The sequence below is a fragment of the Halichoerus grypus genome, chromosome 2, assembly GCF_964656455.1.
Source record: "Halichoerus grypus chromosome 2, mHalGry1.hap1.1, whole genome shotgun sequence".
NCBI classification, from domain to species: Eukaryota; Metazoa; Chordata; class Mammalia; order Carnivora; family Phocidae; genus Halichoerus; species Halichoerus grypus.
Window position 1 is genome coordinate 79,474,470 of NC_135713.1, and position 19,451 is coordinate 79,493,920.

The 19,451-nt window shown below is 37.0% G+C and overlaps 2 protein-coding genes and 2 pseudogenes across 8 annotated transcripts in view; 1 reads left to right on the plus strand and 3 right to left on the minus strand.

Moving 5' to 3' along the window:
• The window catches only part of ARSK (arylsulfatase family member K), a 42,710-nt gene extending 35,808 nt beyond the window's left edge, over positions 1 to 6,902 (minus strand). For 2 of the 4 annotated variants that reach the window (XM_078067046.1, XM_036084460.2), the window contains exons 1-2: positions 6,658 to 6,901; positions 3,466 to 3,595 (exon numbers count right to left, since the gene is read on the minus strand). In XM_078067046.1, the coding sequence (XP_077923172.1) occupies positions 3,466 to 3,595; positions 6,658 to 6,795 (268 nt within the window). In that variant the 5' untranslated portion in view covers positions 6,796 to 6,901. Of the gene's footprint in view, positions 1 to 3,465; positions 3,596 to 6,657 lie in introns of all 4 variants that reach the window. The other 2 variants (XM_036084461.2, XM_036084459.2) reach the window with 2 other exon arrangements.
• SKIC3 (SKI3 subunit of superkiller complex) overlaps positions 1 to 19,451 on the plus strand; it is a 100,147-nt gene that overhangs the window by 9,101 nt on the left and 71,595 nt on the right. Inside the window, exons 1-4 of one of the 4 annotated variants that reach the window (XM_078067044.1) lie at positions 7,013 to 7,096; positions 13,103 to 13,169; positions 15,109 to 15,272; positions 18,363 to 18,453. In XM_078067044.1, the coding sequence (XP_077923170.1) occupies positions 18,364 to 18,453 (90 nt within the window). In that variant the 5' untranslated portion in view covers positions 7,013 to 7,096; positions 13,103 to 13,169; positions 15,109 to 15,272; position 18,363. Of the gene's footprint in view, positions 1 to 7,006; positions 7,097 to 13,102; positions 13,170 to 15,108; positions 15,273 to 18,362; positions 18,454 to 19,451 lie in introns of those variants that run through there. The other 3 variants (XM_078067043.1, XM_078067045.1, XM_036084457.2) reach the window with 3 other exon arrangements.
• Positions 11,266 to 12,319, minus strand: LOC118530788 (small ribosomal subunit protein uS8 pseudogene; annotated as a pseudogene).
• On the minus strand, positions 16,155 to 17,115 carry LOC118530785 (lathosterol oxidase pseudogene; annotated as a pseudogene).

The following is a 19,451-nucleotide window of genomic DNA, read 5'->3' on the forward strand; positions in this document are numbered from 1 at the left end:
GAAACTGTTGGAACTAATCAACACATTTAGTAAAGTTGCAGGATATGAAATCAATATACAAAAATCAGTGCATTTCTATATACATTAAGAACAAACTATCAGAGAAATTAAGAATAGAATCCCATTTATAATTTCATCAAAAAGAATAAATTACCTAGAAAAAATTTAACCAAGGAGGGGAAAGATCTAAAAACTGTAAGACACTGATAAGAGAAACTAAAGAAAATACAAATAAGTGGAAAGATATTCTGTGTTCATGGATAGGAAGAATTGATATTGTTAAAATGTCCATACCACTCAAAGCAACCTACAGATTCAATGCAATCCTTATCAAAATTCCAATGGCATTTTTCCCCAAAATAGAACAAACAATCCTAAAATTTGTATGGAAACATATAAGACCCCAAATAGCCAAAGCATTCTTGAGAAAGAATAAAATGGGAGGCATCACCCTTCATGATTTCAAACTATATTACAAAACTATATAACCACCAAAACAGCATGGTATTTGGCATAAAAGCAGACACATATTTCGATGAAACAAAAGAGAGCCCAGAAATGAATCCATGCATATATGGTCAATTAATGTAAAACAAAGGAGCCAAGAATGTTTAATGGGGAAAGGATAGGCTCTTCAATAACTGGTGTTGGGAAAACTGGACCCTTCTCTTATACCCTACATGAAAATCAACTCAAAATGGATTTAAACACTGAACATGAGACCTGAAACCATGAAACTACTAAAAGAAAACAGGGGATAAGCTCCTTGATATCAGACTTGACAATATTTTTTTTGTATTTGACTCTAAAAGCAAAGGCAAAACAAGTAAAATCAACAAGTAGACCTACATCAAACTTGAAAACTTCTGCACAGCAAAGGAAACCATCAACAAAATGCAAAAGCAATCTATGGATTGGGAGAAACTATTTGCAAATAGTGTGATAATTAATATCCAAAATATACAAAGAACTCCTACAAAAAAAATCTGATTAAAAAATGGGCAGAGGAACTGAATAGATATTTTTCCAAAGACACAGAAATGGTCAAATGGCTACATGAAAAGATGCTCAGTATCACTAATTATCAGGGAAATGCAAATCAAGGCCACAGTGAGCTATTACCTCACTCATGTTAGAATGACTGTCAAAAAGACAAGGGATAGTAAGTTGTGGTGAAGATGTGGAGAAAAGATAACCCTTGTGCAATCTTGTTAGAAATGTAAATTGATGAGGCCACTGTGGAAACCAGTATAGAGGTTTCTCAAAAAATCAGAACTAGAACTGTCATACAGTCCAGCAATCCCACTTCTAGCTATATCCGAAGGAAACAAATCATTATCTCAAGGAGATCTCTGCATCCCCATGTTCACTGCAGCATTATTTACAATAGCCAAGACATGGAAGCAGCCTAATAGTCCATTGATAGATGAATGGATAAATAAATGTGATTTTATATATATATAAAATATATAAAATATATATATAGCACATATACATACATATATATCGCACACATACATACATATTTTTTACATAGAGAAATATTATTAGTCATGAAAAAGGAAACCCTGTCTTTTTTGACAACATGGATGGACCTTGTGGGCATTATGTTAAGAGAAAGAAGTCAGAGAAAAATAAGTAGTGTATGATCTTACATATTGGTGGAATCTAGAAAAACGAACTCATAGAAACATAAAAGACTGTGATTGTCAGAAGTGGGGGTTAGGAGGTGGCGAAAGTGGGTGAAGGTGGCAAAAATGTACAAATTTCCAGTAATAAGTTCTGGGGATATAATGCATAGCATGGTAACTACAGTTAACAATACTGGATTATATATTTAAAAGTTGCTAAGAGAATAGATCTTAAAAGATCTCATCACAAGACAAATTTTTTTAACTATGAAAGGTGATGGATATTAACTACACTTATTATGATAATCATTTCACAATATATACATATATGATGTCATTATATTGTACACCTAAATGAATACAATGTTATATGTCAATTATCTTGATAAAACTGGGAAAAAAAATCCTTTTCCCTTTCCATTTCTGGGTACACACATAGTAGGGGTGAATAAGCTTTCTTTTCTCATCTAACAAAATGTTTTCTTTTTGAGGAGTGGGATGAGGGACTGCCTGGGTTTGAATCCCAATAATGCCAATTACTGAGTGGCCTTTGATAAGTTACTTAACCTTTTAGTACTTTTGTTTTTATATGTAAAATGGGGGTGGTAACAATATCTACTTTATGGACATGTTATTATTATATAAATTAAGACATGTAAGGCACTTAGAATATTGCCAGGCACAGGGTAAGAATGAAACAAACATCAGTTTGTATTACTACTATTCCTTGAAGAGTTCAAACTCTTCAAAATACAGTTCTTCTAGGAAAACCATCACTAACATTTTTGAAACCTTTAGAATTTATTAATCACCTTTTTATTCATTATTTCATTTGATGCTGGGAACAACCCTGTGAGATAGATAAGGAATAGACAAATATCTAACCCTGTAAGTAAGGAAAGTGAGTGACTTGCTTGGCCCATTGAGGATTAGAGTCGAGGACAACACCTCACTCTAGTCCACTGCTCATTCCACTTGCTCAATAGGGAATAAAACACTAACACAACTGTTTTAATATCCCTGGGTCTTCATCACTGAAATGTCATTTAGCGTAGTGGGTTTCCTTTATTCACTGGCAGTTACATAGGTGATTGTGCTGGCGGTGCAGGGATTTGGGACTCAAATCACACAGATCACGTCACGTATGTCCTAACAGAGGTGCTTTTTATGCATCCCAAGGCAAACAAATGGTAGAAAGGCAGGAAGGAAAACATCTCTGTCAGAGAACAGTTTATTTAAAAAATGGCATTTCCCCCTACTTCTCAATTATTCATGGACTAATACTGTTAACATTTTGCCATTAAAACTATGCCTATTACATTACTCTAAAAAAAGTGCACAACTAGATTTGGGATAGAAGTGAATTGAGACTGAAGAGAAACAGATAAAGTCTGTAATCTGAAATAATATGGAAAAATTCAGAGTAACCTGACATATGAAAATTCTAACTACTTTGTGGTAGGCTCTGAAGTCCCCTCCCAGTCCCCACTACGCTTACCGAAAATTTTCTTGAAGATACAACTCTTCTAGGAAATATGAGTATTTCCTCATTTGCTTGGATAGGCAAAAGATTCTTAGTCACCAATCATAAGGAAATGAAACAGTAACACATGAAGTAAACACTACTTTGGATGATAAAAATTCCTACTCTTGAAAAATAAAGTAGAAATTCCAATAACCCCAATACATACCTTAAAACACACATCACTTATATTAAAATTTTTTATTAGATGACAAATATAACTTACTATTGTACTTTTCGGTATAATCTTCTAAACTGTGAGAACATTTTTGTGTGTGTGGCCACTTCCATTAATATTAAGCATGTTCTTACCTGCACGTGATGGGCAACAGATTGGAGAGTTTGTGTAGGCATTCAGAAAGGAAGTGCCATGTGCTTTCATGAAGTTGATAAAAGGAAGTTTCACTACCTGACTTCCTGGATAAAATGTTAGCCTTCCATCCTGGAATAAAGAAATTTAATTAACACTGATTGCATTAGAAAAGAAGAAAATTATTTCCTTTAATTTTAACCATAAAATTTACAAGTAGCAAAAAACTTCAGTATGATCCTAAGGATCCTCAAAAGATAAAACAAGTATAGAGAGTATTACCTATATCCGCCTCATAATATTAAGAATTTAGTGTTGTACTTGGATTCATCTGAATATAGTAAATAAACTAAAGGACTTTCTGGAAAGTTCTTTTGGGGCATGATGAACTGATGGAACAAATATTTATTAAGCATTTACTATGTGCCAGGTACTGTGAAAGATCCAGAAATTCAGTGGTGAGAAAAACAGAGTCCCTGGCCCCTTGAAGCTTATAGTTTAGTGGGAGAGGCAAAAAGTATACTGGAAAATAAAGCATTAATAATTACAGATTGTGATATGTGCTTTGAAAAAAACCCTGAGATACAGAATAACAAGGGAGACGTACTTTACATAGAGTGAACAGAGAAAGCTTCTCTGGGAAGTATGAGACCTAAAGGGTAAGAAAGATCCAGCAGTTCTTTAGGCTGGACATAAGTGAAGATGTCAGCGGCTGCTGGATAAATGAGCCTGAAGATTAGAAGAGGTGTTTGGGCTGGAGATACGCATTTTGGAACTGAAGAACTCTTCTTGGTAAAGAGCAAAGACAGAAAAAGAGTATTTTAGGCCTGGAGTTTTATCTATTCTATATTTTCGGTATAATTATAAACAAAAATACAGTCTTAAAAATGAGTTAATCCAAATGTGGGATATACATAAACCTTTGATATGTCTGAGATTTCCAAATGGATATATAAAGTAGGCTGTTGATTACAGACAGCAATCTGGAGCTTGGAAAGTCTACCATGGTGAAATAAAAATGGGGGTCTTTACCATATTCATGGTATTGAAAACTATGATATTGAAAGAAACCTTTCATGCAGAGAATGAAAAGGGAGGAAGGAAAGGAATTCAAGGAGTCCCAAATAAGAGTAGAAGGTGTCAAGGGAAACTAAGAAAGAATGGCCAGCAAGGGAGGAAGATGATATGAGATCAAGCCCCATGAATGCTGAGAGAAAACAGTGTGTCAAGAAAGGTAATGTCAGCTGTGTGGAGAGGCTACCTAAAATAAGGCCAGAAAATGCACATTGGTATTGGTATTAGTTTCTGCTCTAACCCTTATTATTTCCTTCTTTCTGCTTGCTTTGCAGAAGCTTGTCTGGTCTTTCGGTTTGTCTTTCCTGGCATTGAACCTTTCCCCTACTAGTGAGCTAGAGCAAGGGCGATTGGGGCTCTAAATTTATATATATATATATATGAATATATATATATATTTATATACTATATATTTATCCTAATATGTATAAAATATTACATGTATAAATACACATATGTTATATATATTTGGATAAAGAAACCAAACAATCATGTTAATGTAGTTAGGGATCAAAATATTTGGTATAAAAGAGATACAAAAATCAAAGAATTAATAACCTTGTAATCTTAAATTTGAGCTGAAACTATCAACATGATCTCATTTTTTCTTTTTCTCATATATGTACTTTCTAGATCTGTCCATTGGAAAGGTCTAAATGCAATGAAAAACTGGAACACCTAGATTATAGTCTAAACACAAGACAGGACAGGAAATACACAAATTGGACATGGAAGTCTATCAAAGTAAACTGCTGAAGATTATTAGGCATGGGTCAAAAGGACTCAGGAACAACCTGAAGGGTCTTTCACTAATCAAAGATGGGACATTTTGAACATCAGCAAGTATAATGAATGCAAAGGATTTAAACACAAATATATAAAAACCTATATATTCATACTATACTGGAAAAAAAAAAAAACCCTAAAATATTTCAGTCATCTTTGGAAGTTTCTAGGATGCTTTCATGCACCACCCAAGTTCCCTTTAGGAATGAAAGAATGCCTCTGCTAATGAGAGTTGCCTTGCCCAAGAAATCAGGCCCCTTTCTGGGAGCAGCACACCACTAATGGCCATCCAACATGAGGGTATAAAGGCCTAGCCCCTCACCCCAAATGGAAACAGTTCTGAAGCATCATACTAGTTTGAGAATTACCCATAAAGTCAGCTGAGGCTTCTACTGAGATAGGAACAAAACTCAACTTCTCTCTCTTTGCACAATCCTCCTTTCTTCCTTTCCCTTTGATTTCAGGAGCACTCCCTAAGAAACCTCTTTCATGTTAATCTCCAATACTGCTTGTTCCCTAAATTTAGAGAATCATAAAGATTACTTTGAATAATTTTCTCAAGTCCTATGAGCATATCCAGATTATGTACCTTTAATCATCACAGGTTAATCAGTGAGAAAGGCAATAGAACATAGTGATTAAAAGCACTCTTGATGCACACGTGCTTAACGCCAACAATCTATGTGACCACAGTCACACCAGTGATAAAGCTAGCATTGTAACGCATAACCAAACATTTGTCTAAGCAGTAGTTTTTTAAATCACGGATAATACTAAAAGTTTCAGGTAATGTTGATACTAGTATTCTTTTCGATGAGGCTTGGGAAAGTTCCAAAGACTGTTCAAGTTTGGGATTAAACAACAACATACCCACACAATTTCCTTGGAACATGGGGGAGTGGATCAAATTACATCAACTAACGCACTTAAATCAGCACTAACAGGATTATCAGATACGTGGGTAATAAAAATGTTAACTTTCTTCACTTCTCACCCAAACATGAATTCCTGTAAACTTGAAGTGGGAAATAACCACTGGGAAGCTTAACACGCTTTTATGGAGATGCAGAATGTTATTTTTCCCCACAATAGACTCAAACGGGGGTACGGACTGAAAGTGCGTTAGTAGTGATAAAATTAGTGGGTCGAGCCCAGCATTAAAAAAAAATGCAAAGGTGCTATCAGATACATTTTATTTACTCGATTGTTTTATATGTACGGGGTGTATATGGGGCTCTCAGATTCTGCTCCCAAAAGCCTGCGGCACAGGAAAAGCTGGGGGCGGGTCGCTACTCTGGAGCGGGACGCCCACTCTCTTGCCTCTCGGTACTTACGAAGGAGTCGCTCACGACTAGCACCACATTGGGTGCAGCGGGCCAAACCCGAGCAGCTCCTCGCCTCTGCCCACCTGCCCCGGGGTCTGGTGCTGCCAGCGCCGAGACTGCGACAACCGACACCCACAGCAGCACCATTGCAGAGAGCGGTTCAGAAACGCTGGGCGATCGGCCCGCCGCCTCCCTCTAGGAACGCCTCTGGAAAGAGGGCGGGGACCACACAGTTTAGGTTTCTCCTAACGCTTTACCCACAGAACTACAATTCCCAGCAGGCTGGGCGTAGGCACATGCGCAAAGGGGGAATTCTCCTTTAGACCTTTTAAGCAAATACCGAGCGAACTAAAACTTCAGTCACTTCCAGTCACGTGAACGATGCCTGGGGAATGCGCATGCGCTCGGCCTCTAGCCTTGGCGTTTGGAGGAGAAGCATCTGTCCCAGGTGGGTTAGGGTCGCTGTCGCTTTTGCAGAAGTTGGAGCCAATACGCGATTGAAATGGTATCTATAGAGAGAAAGGGTCAGGGGCCAGGGCTGGTTATTTTGTACCGCGCAAGCATGGGCGAGTATTAGACAGGACCATGAACTGGGCAATGATGAGGTGGCAGCGCGTCTGTCACTTAAGTTAGATTGGGCGGTTCTTTGTGGGGCCTCTGGCTGGACTGTCTCAGGTGCGATGTGGATTCGTGGGGCTCCTCGAATATATTCCCCCAAAGAAATTTCTAGCCTGCCTCATCTTACTGCCAGTGCAGTAAGGATTTATCATGCTCCGGTGGCGTGAGGAACGGGGCCTAGTCAGTCAGTTTCATGTTCTAGATGGGGAAGAGCTTAGGTGCAGCTTGCCTTCAGAGTGCAAAGGAGAGAAACCGAACAGCCTCTTAAAGGAAGAAATAACTGAGCTGTGTGAGGAGTTCGATTAATTGACAGGTTCAGAATATCATTGTTTTGCTGCAGAAAAATCACTGGTCTCACTTGACTGTTGAATTACTTTGGAGAATTCTGGAAGAAGCCGATTTCTGCCCCAGAGCCAAATTCTCATTTCATTATCATAATTTCAGATATATAACTTGTTTATCACGTTTGTCGTATGAATATTTTGACAGGAAAAGGAGGAGTTGCAGTACCTAACATAAAATCAACTCAGTTTTAATATTTTCTGTAATCCTTAGTTTGACCATTTTGCAGATAGGAAAACTGAGACTTGGACAGGTTAAATGATTTACCCGAGATTACACAGGGAGCCAGTCTGAGCAGGATTTGAACTTTAGTAGTCTGCCCTCACTACAGTCCTCTGTCCCTAGTTAATCATAACATTTCATGACATTCTGATGAGCTTAAACTCTATTAGTGTAGACAAATTCTTTTTTTTTTTTTTTTTAAGATTTTATTTATTTATTTGACAGAGAGATAGAGAGAGAGCACAAGTAGGCAGAGAGAGAGGGAGAAGCAGACTCTCCACTGAGCAGGGAGCCCGGCGCGGGGCTCGATCCCAGGACCCTGGGATCATGACCTGAGCCGAAGGCAGCCGCTCAACTGACTGAGCCACCCAGGCGCCCCAGTGTAGACAAATTCTTAATCAAGAAGCATGCTAAAGCTCTTTGTGAGTGTTCAAATATATGAACAATAGTTCCTGTCTGCAAGGAACTTAAACTCTAGGGAAACAAAGCTAACATACGTGAAACTGCAGCCTTATAGCATGGGAGATAATATAGGTAAGCAGCGTCATGATCAGGTTATGTTTCAAAAATTTGTTTTGAGTTAATTTGGAGTGTGGAAAGCATTTCACCACAGAAACATTGTTGACTGACTTTTAGATTTGTAAAAAATATATCTAACTTTATCTGTAGTGTGGTACTATTTCTGTGAACTGTGTTTACTCTCTCTGGCTTTGTTTTCACAAGGCATGCATTCTGAGTTCCCAGTCAGAATGACAGGAACACATCTTTTTTTCCTCTTTGCCCTTGGCAGTGTCAGTGGGAGCAGGTGCTGCAGTGAGTTGGAGCAAGATGGATATCTTAGGGCCCCAGAGACATAGCACTGGAAGAATCTAAGGGGCTTCTAGTCCTACTACCCATCTGACATGCAATTTGTCCCAACATTCCTGCCAAGTGAATTGTCCAGTCTGTGCTTTTTTATCTCTAGTGATGGGAATGTACTTCCTATGAGTAGCCCATTCCACATTTGCCATGTCTGATTAACAGTTCCTATTTTGAGCTGAAGTCAGCCTTCCTCTACTTTTAATCGTTCTTTGGTCCATTTCTCTTCATTTTTATGCAAGTAATCCTTTTCAGCAACCCTTTTCGCCTCTTTCTCCACCATTTTTTTTTTGCCAAGGACTTCCCAATTTCCTTCAGCTAGTTGTATAATTGCAGGTTTCTTCATTATTTTGGTCACTCTTTTCTGGACATAAAGCATTTTTGCTAATCAGTAACTATCTGAAAAGTTACTTTTGAGGGGTGTTCATGCCTCTGTATGTTTTGCATTGAGGGTAGGTGATCTATTACATGTATGTTTAAATCATCAGTTAAAGATTTGTATGTTAGAGATTGCTTGCTTTTGTGAAATACTTAACTGCAGTTTAGAAAGATTTTCAGTCGAAAGGTCTTGGTATAGATTTTGATTCTTTGTAGTTCTTTTAACGTCCAATATACTCACAGCACTAAATTCTGCCTTAGGAAAAGGAGGTTAAGTGTGAACTTAGTGACTATGTGGAATAAATTCAGTATTTACCATCTGTGATTCTGTGAATATTTGCTGATTATCTACAATGTACTAGATGCTGTAGGAAATAAAAGAGAATAATAGAAGTAGTCTTTGCTCCTAAGGAACTTCCAGTTTACTTCTGGGAAACAAACACACTCACACCCCTGTAAATTTAATAACAGTATAAGAGACATCAAAAATATAGTTAATTTCCAAACATACAAAATCAAAACCCAGAATATCCCAAATTATACTTTGGAGAATGCTAATGTGCTTCAAAATGTTAATTGCTGTTCATTAAAATAAATGTTCCATAGTAATGTAAGTTTTAGAAATGTTAGGTTAAACTATCTTTGGGTCTTTAGGACTTTTCAGAGTCTTTAGTGTGCTAATATATATTTAGAATGACTTTAAAAGTGAGATATATAATGTGTAGCATTCACAAAATTACTAGATGGTGTGTTAATAGTTTTAAGCATGTTACTATTCCTTGGAATACTTTTTGGAAATGTTGGTTTAGATTAAAAATGTTAGAAGTTCAGACTAGTGAGATTCATCTGAGAAGGCTTTATGCTTGATGCTTGAATTTGGCCTTCAATTTACATGTACCGTTTGAGTAGATAGAAGCAGTGTGAACAGGCTGAATGAGAGAAGCAAAGATGTAAAGTGGAAAGTATTGGGAGATGGTGCAAAAAGTTATGTGAGCTGATACACAAAAAAAGATTCTTCCTTTCTCATTTTAGCAAACTGAGAATTACTTCCTTTTGGCAGTGGGGAAGCTAAATGTTTAGAGTAGGCTTTGGGAGCTGGACAATCAGCCATTTATTGAGTACATATTACTCAATAGGTGTTGAATATGTAAGGAACTCCAAAGATATAATACTTTTGTTTCGGGTTTTATTAACCTGGGAAACAGAGCATATCAATATAGCAATGGTAAAAAATATCGATTAAGTTTGAATGAATAGCTCAACTAATGTTTCAGTGATTCAGAGGACGGAGTGGTCTCTTTTGCAGGATTTACTCTGGACTAGTATTCACATAATTCAAAGAGGATACTTGTGTTTGATGATAGCCATCTTTTGAAGAACATTGGCAAGAAGGTTACTACTTGAGAGATCAAAGAATGAGGGATTGGGGATTTTAAATATGTAGAGAAAGTTTGTAGTAACCATGTGAATTAGGAATAGAAAAAAAAGTGAAGGGGCGCCTGGGTGGCTCAGTCGTTAAGCGTCTGCCTTCGGCTCAGGTCATGATCCCAGGGTCCTGGGATCGAGCCCCGCATCGAGCTCCCTGCTCTGCGGGAAGCCTGCTTCTCCCTCTCCCACTCCCCCTGCTGTGTTCCTGCTCTCGCTATCTCTCTCTCTGTCAAATAAATAAATAAAATCTTTAAAAAAAAAAAGAAAAAGAAAAAAAAGTGAAATTGATTGAGAGGGTGGCAGTAGATAAGGAGAATAGAACTAATATACAGTTGACCCTTGAACAATGTGGAAGTTAGGGGTGCCGACACAGCCAAAAATCCACATGTAACTTTTACTCCTCAAAAACTTAACTACTAATAGCCCACTGTTGACCAGAAGCCTTACAGATAATATAAAGTTAACACATTATTTTCTATGTTATATGTATTATATACTGTATTCTTACAATAAAGTAAGCTAGAGAAAAGAAAAGGTTATTAAGAAAATCCTAAGGAGGGATGCCTGGGTGGCTCAGTCGGTTAAGCGTCTGCCTTCGGCTCAGGTCATGATCCCAGGGTCCTGGGATAGAGCCCCGCATCCACATGGGGCTCCTTGCTGGGTGGGGAACTTGCTTCTCCCTCTGCTGCAGCTCCCCCTGCTTGTCCTCCCATGCACTGCCTCTCTCTCTCTGACAAGTAAATAAATAAAATCTTAAAAAAAAAAAAAAAGAAAGAAAGAAAATCCTAAGGAAGGGAAAATACATTTACAGTACATTGACAGTAAGAAAATACATTTATTGAAAAAAATCCATGTATAAGTGGACTCCAAGCCCATGTTGTTTGAGGGTCAACTGTGTCTTATGTTTGTTCAGGCACTCCATTTATGCAAATATCAAGTAAGTGATGTAATCCTCACTTTATCAATGAGGAAATAGGCTTGGAGTGGTGAAGTAAGATGTCCAAGTTCAGATTGTACTTGAACCCAGATGTATCTGCATCCTACGCATATTCTGAACAAGGTTAAGTTTTGGCTTGGCGGGTGGTTATGGCAGAATGAAGGGCCTGACAAAACCTGGGGTGTTTTGTAAGAACAGAGTTGAAGTGACTAAGTAATTACAATCAGGTTGGTTTGGGGCTTAAAAAAATTAGTGTAATGGATAGAGTCAGGTTTTTACTTTTGTTTTACCTTCCCTCGTTATCCTTCTTGTTTTAACTTCTTTTTTACTTTCTTAAACATTGTTTGGATCACAGTACTTGTTTTTCCATTGAGGCATTTTATTTGCACGTATGTATTAATCCCTAGAAAAAGAAGCCCAGGATTTTCCCTCTTGTGTATTTTCGTCTTGCTCCTTCGTGGTCCATGATGCCAACCGAGGTTGTCAGCACAGTGAAACCGATCTGGCAGGATGGGAGCAGATTATTCTGCCATTTTTCCAGATCTTTGAGTTGTACATCAAATCTAGGGCTGATCACTCCACGCTTGTTTGACCTGCCCGTGAGGTTCACAACAATTTTTCCAGCTCTGTGATCATCAGTGATTTCAAATTTGCCAATGTAACCATGCTTCATCATCACAGTTAGAAACTGGATGATGACTTTGGAGCATGGCATAGTAAGAACCTGGTGTTTGGCTCTCTTTTCGGCATTGTTAATGCTCTTGAGAACATCTGCCAGGACATTCATGTGCACCATTACGGCAGCATGGAAAGATGGTGGAAAGAGGACAGGAGGCCACGATACTTATTTTCTTAACAGTAAGACCCTTTTCTATGGAACTAACCATTCTATTTTAAGTATATTGCCAGTACATGTTTCAGTCCAGTAAGCTTACTTTCTCTTTTTTGTTCATCCCCACCTGCTTCACCTAAATTTTGTTCATTTCCTAGTTTAAGGTAGCATTGCTGTTTTTTTAATTCAGTTTTTTGAAATCACTTCCATTCTTTCCATGAAGCATTCTAGATTAATTTTGTTTGACGGAATTTATTTCAGAGATCCCATCAAAAGATACTTAGGATTATATCATGGAGAATTTGTGTTAATATTTCAGATGGTTATTTAGCTGGGTTTTTGACATTTAAAGAAAGTTTTCTCTATTTTCATTAGATTTTAAATTAATCTAGTTACATGATGTGGGCAACATTTTACATATTTATAATTCTTTTTATGGCTTAAAACAGGTTCACTTTAGTATAGTTAGGCTGCAAATAGGGAGTAAGTAAGTACTGTTGGTTGTCCTCGATTCAAAACAAAGTACATAGACATAGTTGATACCTTTTTTGGCTCAGTTTTTTATACTGAAGTTCATGCATTTTGAGTTTCTGGAATGTTTTTTGAGAATTTTTCTGTTTATGGAAGTTCCTTTCATCACCTGAGGCTCTGGGAACACAGACCAATTCAGAAATTTTGGGAAAGAAAAAAAGATGAAAAATTGTACCTAATTATTTCTTGTGTTTTAAATTATGAATTATGAAAATTAAACATGAATCTGATATGTTAAAAAATTCACAGAGTTTTGGGCTGTTTATCATGCTTTTTATGTTACCTGTCTCATACTTTACTTAATTTAGATGGATAATGGTTAAGGAACAATCTGAAATTCAATTCAAAAAGAAGATAGAAGATAGTAGGTAAAAGGTAAGTGTCTAGAATGCTAAATAATAAGGTAATTGGAGTCTGTTTTTACTTAGTCATTGTTTTTACCGATTCATTTCAGAAGAAGGGTGTGATAGTGTAGGTTGTTATTGCCAGACTATAGGTCATCAAAAAACACCTTTAGACTTTTGTTATTAGATTTAAAAGTACCGTATTTTGCTTTCTGTAGTTAACTTCCATTGTCATTATTGTTATTATTTATTATTGTTGTTACGTTTGCTTTGTGGAGTCTCCATATCTGCACAATGGAATGTAGCTTAAGGTTCTGTAGCTTTAGCTGGGGTGTGTAGGACATAGTAATTCATCCACCTACATTTGTTATTTTTGAGATTTATCATTTTGGAATGTGTGTCACTTTCTAACTTTTTTTAAGTGCAGTTGTTGCTACTTTTTATGCTTGATATGTTGAATAAAAACCCTTTTAGTTTGGTAGTAGAAACCCTTTCACTGAGTTGAAAGTCTGCGAAATGAATGCTCTTATTGAATGAGTATGACTTGAGATTGAGAAGAAAAAAAATAGGAGAGATTATCAAGGGAAAGTGGGTGGGGCTGTGGAAGAATATTAAAGACACTTGTAAAAGAGCTAGATTTTTCTTTGAAATGTTGGAAATACTTGGAATAGAAGGAAGTGTCCCAAATAGAGGTGTATCATTTTTCTTCATTCGTTTTTGCTCTATGAAAGGAAGTGAGTTTGATGATACCTAGTAGGTTAGTACTTAGGAAAGCTTTGCTTAGAAAATGAATGGATGAGCCTCTCTCTTCTCTACTCCATCTCCCAAAAATAGGAGAAGTTTTTAGGGCTAGAAAGGGGCAGATTATTTTGTCTTTTCAAAAATTAGTCAATCCCCTAAAACTGATCTATATCTATCTATCTATATTGTCTATATCTGTATCTGTATATTTCTCACTGTATAAATGTTAGGTGAAGAGAGGGGGCCTCAGTGCCAGCATATTATGCTAAATGCCAAATCAAATGAAGAACGAATAGGAAGATTAACATAACATGATAAAATGAAATTTAAAAATTAATAAAAAAAAGAAAAAGGAATAGGAAGAGAAGAATAGAAGATCCCACTGCAGTAAGGGTAATTGTCATTACATATGGAGACATACAGGGATATGGAAGGGTGTTGAACATTAGTTGGTTGCCAAGGGAAGAATGGAGTTTGTCTAATGTGGTCTTTAAAAATACCTTATGTAGAGGCATTTAACAGCTGTTTTTGCTGCTATATTTAAGTCTACACTTGTCCGTGTGTCTGATTTTTAAGGTCTTCTGTAGTCTAGTGTTCTACTTTATCCAGTGAACCTCATTTTCTTCTGTTCTTCAGCAAGTCCCTTCTGCTCCACTGAGCCCACTTTTCTCATTGTGTCCTACACATGCCACGTTCATTCCTATTTCTCTGACTTAGCTGATGCAGTTACTTCTGACTGGAACAGTTGTCCTTCTTCCCTCCATTCTTAAATCCTGTCTTCTTTTGGTATCTCTTCATTACTTCACACCACACTTCCTTCCTTCTTTAAACTCCTCTTGCAGTTGTATTCATTATCCTTAGTTCAGCGTTTGATTCTTTAATTACTCATATGTCTTAGGTTTGGTTTAGATTATATTCTTTAGAGCAGGAGGCTTCTTTTCTATTGCTTTTATGTCCTATGCAGTGTATGGCTTGGGGGTTGCATGTAGGCTTGGTGGTGTCTGGTTCTGCCTTGTTTGAATGTGCTTCCACTCAAATGCTAGGCGATAGAAGAGATGGTGATCTTTCTCTTCGCAAAGTTGAATTCTTCTCTTTGTTTTTGCTTGGTCTTATCTTGGAACTGTTTTTGTTCTTTTTTAACTTAATTTTTTCCCCTTGGATGTCTCTTTTTATCCCTTTCTATTGGTCCAGATTAGTTGTTAATCATCACTCATTTCTCTTCTTTTTAGTCTGCAGATTTATCCACCCAAGATAATTTTGGTGTGAGAAAATTTAATGTGAAATCATCGCTGAAATTTGTTGCCTGTTCCAGTCAAAGTTTATAGACTACAAAAAAAAAAAAAAAAAAAATCCTGAAGTTTGCACCTATAAATTTATACCAAGATAATTTCAGGTGAGAGAACTATTGCTAAAATAAGAGCATATGAACTGTGCAGGTTTACTTGTATAATTAATGTAACTAGGCAAAAAGTTACTTTTCTGCCTATTTAAGGAATCTGATTGTAGCTGCAAATAAATTGATTTTATATGTCAATTTTCATATTATTTTGAATCTAACATTGTTTGAGTCAGAAGGCTTGTTTTTTTGTTTTATTTCCCTGCTTTCTTTTATTTATTTATTTATTTTATTTTTTAAAATTCTAGTTTATTTTTTCATCAGTAAAATGTAATATTTGACAATGTCCCCAGAGAATAAGCTTCCTATGTGTAGGAAGATGATAATCTTATTACACCTGCTGTTAATTAGGTCATTTACTTGGCCACTAGTACGTTATATCAGATTTTTTTTTTCACACTGATGTATCCACTTGAACAAAATACTACAGGTAGTCATTATCATACCAACATTGAAGACTTAACCATTCCTGAGACAAGGAACCATGTTTATATTAGTATTTCTTTGTTATGATGCTTAGTCTTGGTATTATCAAGCACAATGTATTTTTCTTAATGAATATGGGTGGATTAAGGCAAAAGGACATAACCTAGTCCCCTCAATAATTTATTCTCTATCCTTATAAAAACTGTTGTTGAGGCTATACAAGTTACAGATATGCTGGCTACAGAGACACGACTTGTCCTTGAGACCAACACCTAGTATGGTAAACATGAGGTTAAAATTTTGGTGTTCACAGCATTCCTTCCTCGATCTACATCACGATCATTCCTCAGCAGTACCCATAATGCAGACTCTCAAATACCATTCGCTTGCTATGTCTCTTGGTTGTATGTATGTAGATTATTTTTCCTTATTAAAATATTTCATAATATTTAATAATAGGGCAACAATCTACTCAGTCTTTGTAAACTCCCCACTGAATAATTTTTCATTTTTACAACCATTTTCTACATGGCTGTTGCACTTGTCTTCTGTCATCTACGTCACATAACTAAGTGGTCCCTTCCCTTCAAAGGAGGAAGGATTTTTGAACGAGCCTCCAATTCTATCCCACAAGGTGAAATACTGTCCATAGTTATAGTCAAAGAACATGTGGTGGTCTGTATGATGGGCTGAGCCATTAATAAATGGCCTTAAGATGTGGGGAACACGGAAATCACCATCATGAATGGAAATCGTCCAGATGTTGACCAAGATGTACAAACTTAAGTAGACCACCTTGTGTAATGGGATGATAAAAGGGTATATATGGTAAGGTAGACTCTGAAGGAAGCCATCCACAGGGTCAAAAGCATGACTTGCAAATGGAGTAGGAATCTTCCAGAGATGATGAGGTTTGTGTATGCACTTATACACAAGTCTATGATGAAGGCCTCTGTGAATCCAGTAGATCAGCATGTCAGTGAAAAAGAGGAAGGACTGTATACTAACAAAGAGGCGAACCCAGCCACTGGGAAACTCTCCTACGTCATCATATTATTTGCTGTAACCTCTCAACTCCAGCAGGAACACTGACACAGTGGGAATACTAATCCATGGCAATGACTGGACAGTAAACATAATCTCTCTATAGACTTGATTCTTTAAAAATTGTGGATGCTTCATTAATGAAGGATCATAGACAAAATAATAGCTCAGTGTTGCAAAGAAGAGAGGATATAAGCACCAAGCTTTGTTACAGTCAGGAGACTAATTGTCGGAAGATGTCATCCTCAGACCATGAGGCTGGATAGAAGTACAGTGTAAAAAAATAATAATCTGCAGCATTGAGTACAAGGTCCATCTTAGCCCCTCCAGTGGGTCTGTGGCCTATTCGGCCTCCGCGGGGTCCTAGGCTGCCGGGCCACTGGGCGGCCGGCAATGGTCAGCCAGCGGGCCAAGCCTAGAGCTATTTCCCTGCTTTCTTAAACTTCTTTGATCTGCACTTGTACCTCAGCCTCTTTGGGTATAAAGGATGTCAGTACACCGTGTCAGCAAGCCATCTTCTTGATTCATTTTGCTACCATGAACATCTGCAGTCTATAATGGATTACTATTTACCCAGCTTTGTTTCCTGACGAGATTAGAATTGTCAAAAAATAGAGGTGTTTCTTTTTTTCAGCATTGAGTTGTGATTGAATTTGACCTATTTACTAGTAAATCAGAATAAGTTGTTTACTGGTAAATCAGAATAAGTTGTAAAACCTTAAGATATGTTAGTTTATTTAAAATTAAATTAACATAGCTTAAATTTAAATGAAGGAATAGTTTGTCTACCAATTGAAGTATCTTTTTATGGTTGAAATTAGTGCATCATCCTGTAGCATATTCATCACCTTCATTTAAGTGTAAACATTGCATTTATTTCTCTTCAAAGACTACTATATTGCTGTATCTCGACAGTGACCCTTACTGTGAAGAAAGTTAGTATCCTGATTTATATTTTATAGAAACCAGCATTAAAACAGAATTCTTTCTTATGCTCTTAGATCAAAATTACTGCAGTTAATTTGTGTTAGTGTTTTTACTTTGTGATTTATGCTTATTCTACTAAAACTTCTTACTGTAGAATTGGATTGAGATTGATAATGTGTTTTGGGTCCTGGTCCATTAGATCATCTGTGTTTTAGTCTACTATATGAAGAATGAGTATAACTCAAATACAGCTGACTTTCAACAAATATTTATTAATGTATACAATTTGTCAGATACTAGGTACTGGCCATAGAGCAGTTCACAGCAACCACAGACAAAAATCCCTGCCTACATGGCACTTACATGCTAGTGGGTTTAGGGAACAGATAATAAATAAAATAAGTAAAATATATAGTGTATAAGATGCTAAATGTTAGGGAGGGGGTTAAGGGAATATTGTGTGGTTGGGTGTGAGGGGAGGAAGGGTTGAAATTTTAAGTAGTGTGGCCAGCCAAGGTTTCACTGAGCAAGTGACATTTGAGTAAAAATCTGAAGAGGTGAGAGAATACACTATAGGGACCTTAAGAGTGGAAAGATTGTTCCAGATAAAAGGCATTACATGTGCGTTTTTCAGATAGTTAAGTTTGTTGGTATTATTGTAGGTTCACTCAGGCTTTTTATTTTCCACAGAATGTCCAGCAAGGAAGTAAAGACTGCTCTAAAAAGTGCTAGAGATGCAATCAGAAACAAAGAATACAAAGAAGCTTTGAAACATTGTAAGGTAACTGATATATTTTTTTATTCCACAGTAAAAGTATGTTACCTATTTACAAGCATTATGGATTTGTAATATGTGTATCATTTATTGTCTAAATGTAACAAACGTGGTTCAGTTGTTTAGTAGACCATTAGAGTGATTGTGCTAGGATAAACTACATTGGCCATACTCAAAGTCACACTCTCAAAACCTGAATATCTCTTAGGTATCTTTTGATGGGTTGTATTATGGAGCACTACTGTATCATAAGTTTTCATTCTTTAATGGTATGTTGACAGTGTAATTCTATTTGGTTTGTGAATGGGAGACTCAAGGTTCTAAATCTCCTCTGTAAGGTAATGAGGGGAATGTACCTGTCCAGAGGGAGAAACTGAATGTGCAGGAGAGAGAGTGTAGTGTAGGAGTAAGAGAGGATGGGATCCTGAGCTCGAGAGAGGGGTCTTTGATACTTTTTCCATCTTAGCAGGGGGAAAGATAGGTGTAAATCCATATACTGTCAGATTTGTAGGTTTGGGGGTAGGAAGAGAGGAATGTTCCACTCTGATATTTTCTTAGTAAAGTATAAGCTGAGAGTGGAAGAAGAGCTGTGTAGGAGATTTGAGATGAAAGAAGGTATGAAGTAGTTGTTATTTAACTTGCTAGTGAGGATTGAAGGGATTGCCAGGCCCTAATGAATGTCCATTTGAAGTTTCATGTTATTGAAGTGAAATCACTGAACTGAGTTGTGTAGTTTCTCTCTTCATTCCCAGCTTCTCAAGCTTAGAAATGGGCATGCTGGGGTTCAAGTATGGATGTTGAGAACGATGATGGGGAAGAGAGGCAAAGGAGTTGAGGATTTTTGCCAGGGAGAGAGGACAGTCATGGGTCAGTGGAGTCTAAGCTGGGAAAGGAGGGATGAGAATTGAGAAGTGGAGCGATAGTAGAATAAAGGGGGAGTCAACTAATTGGACATATTAGAGGTTAAAGAATTGTCAGCTTTAGTAGTTACCTTGTTGTTAGTT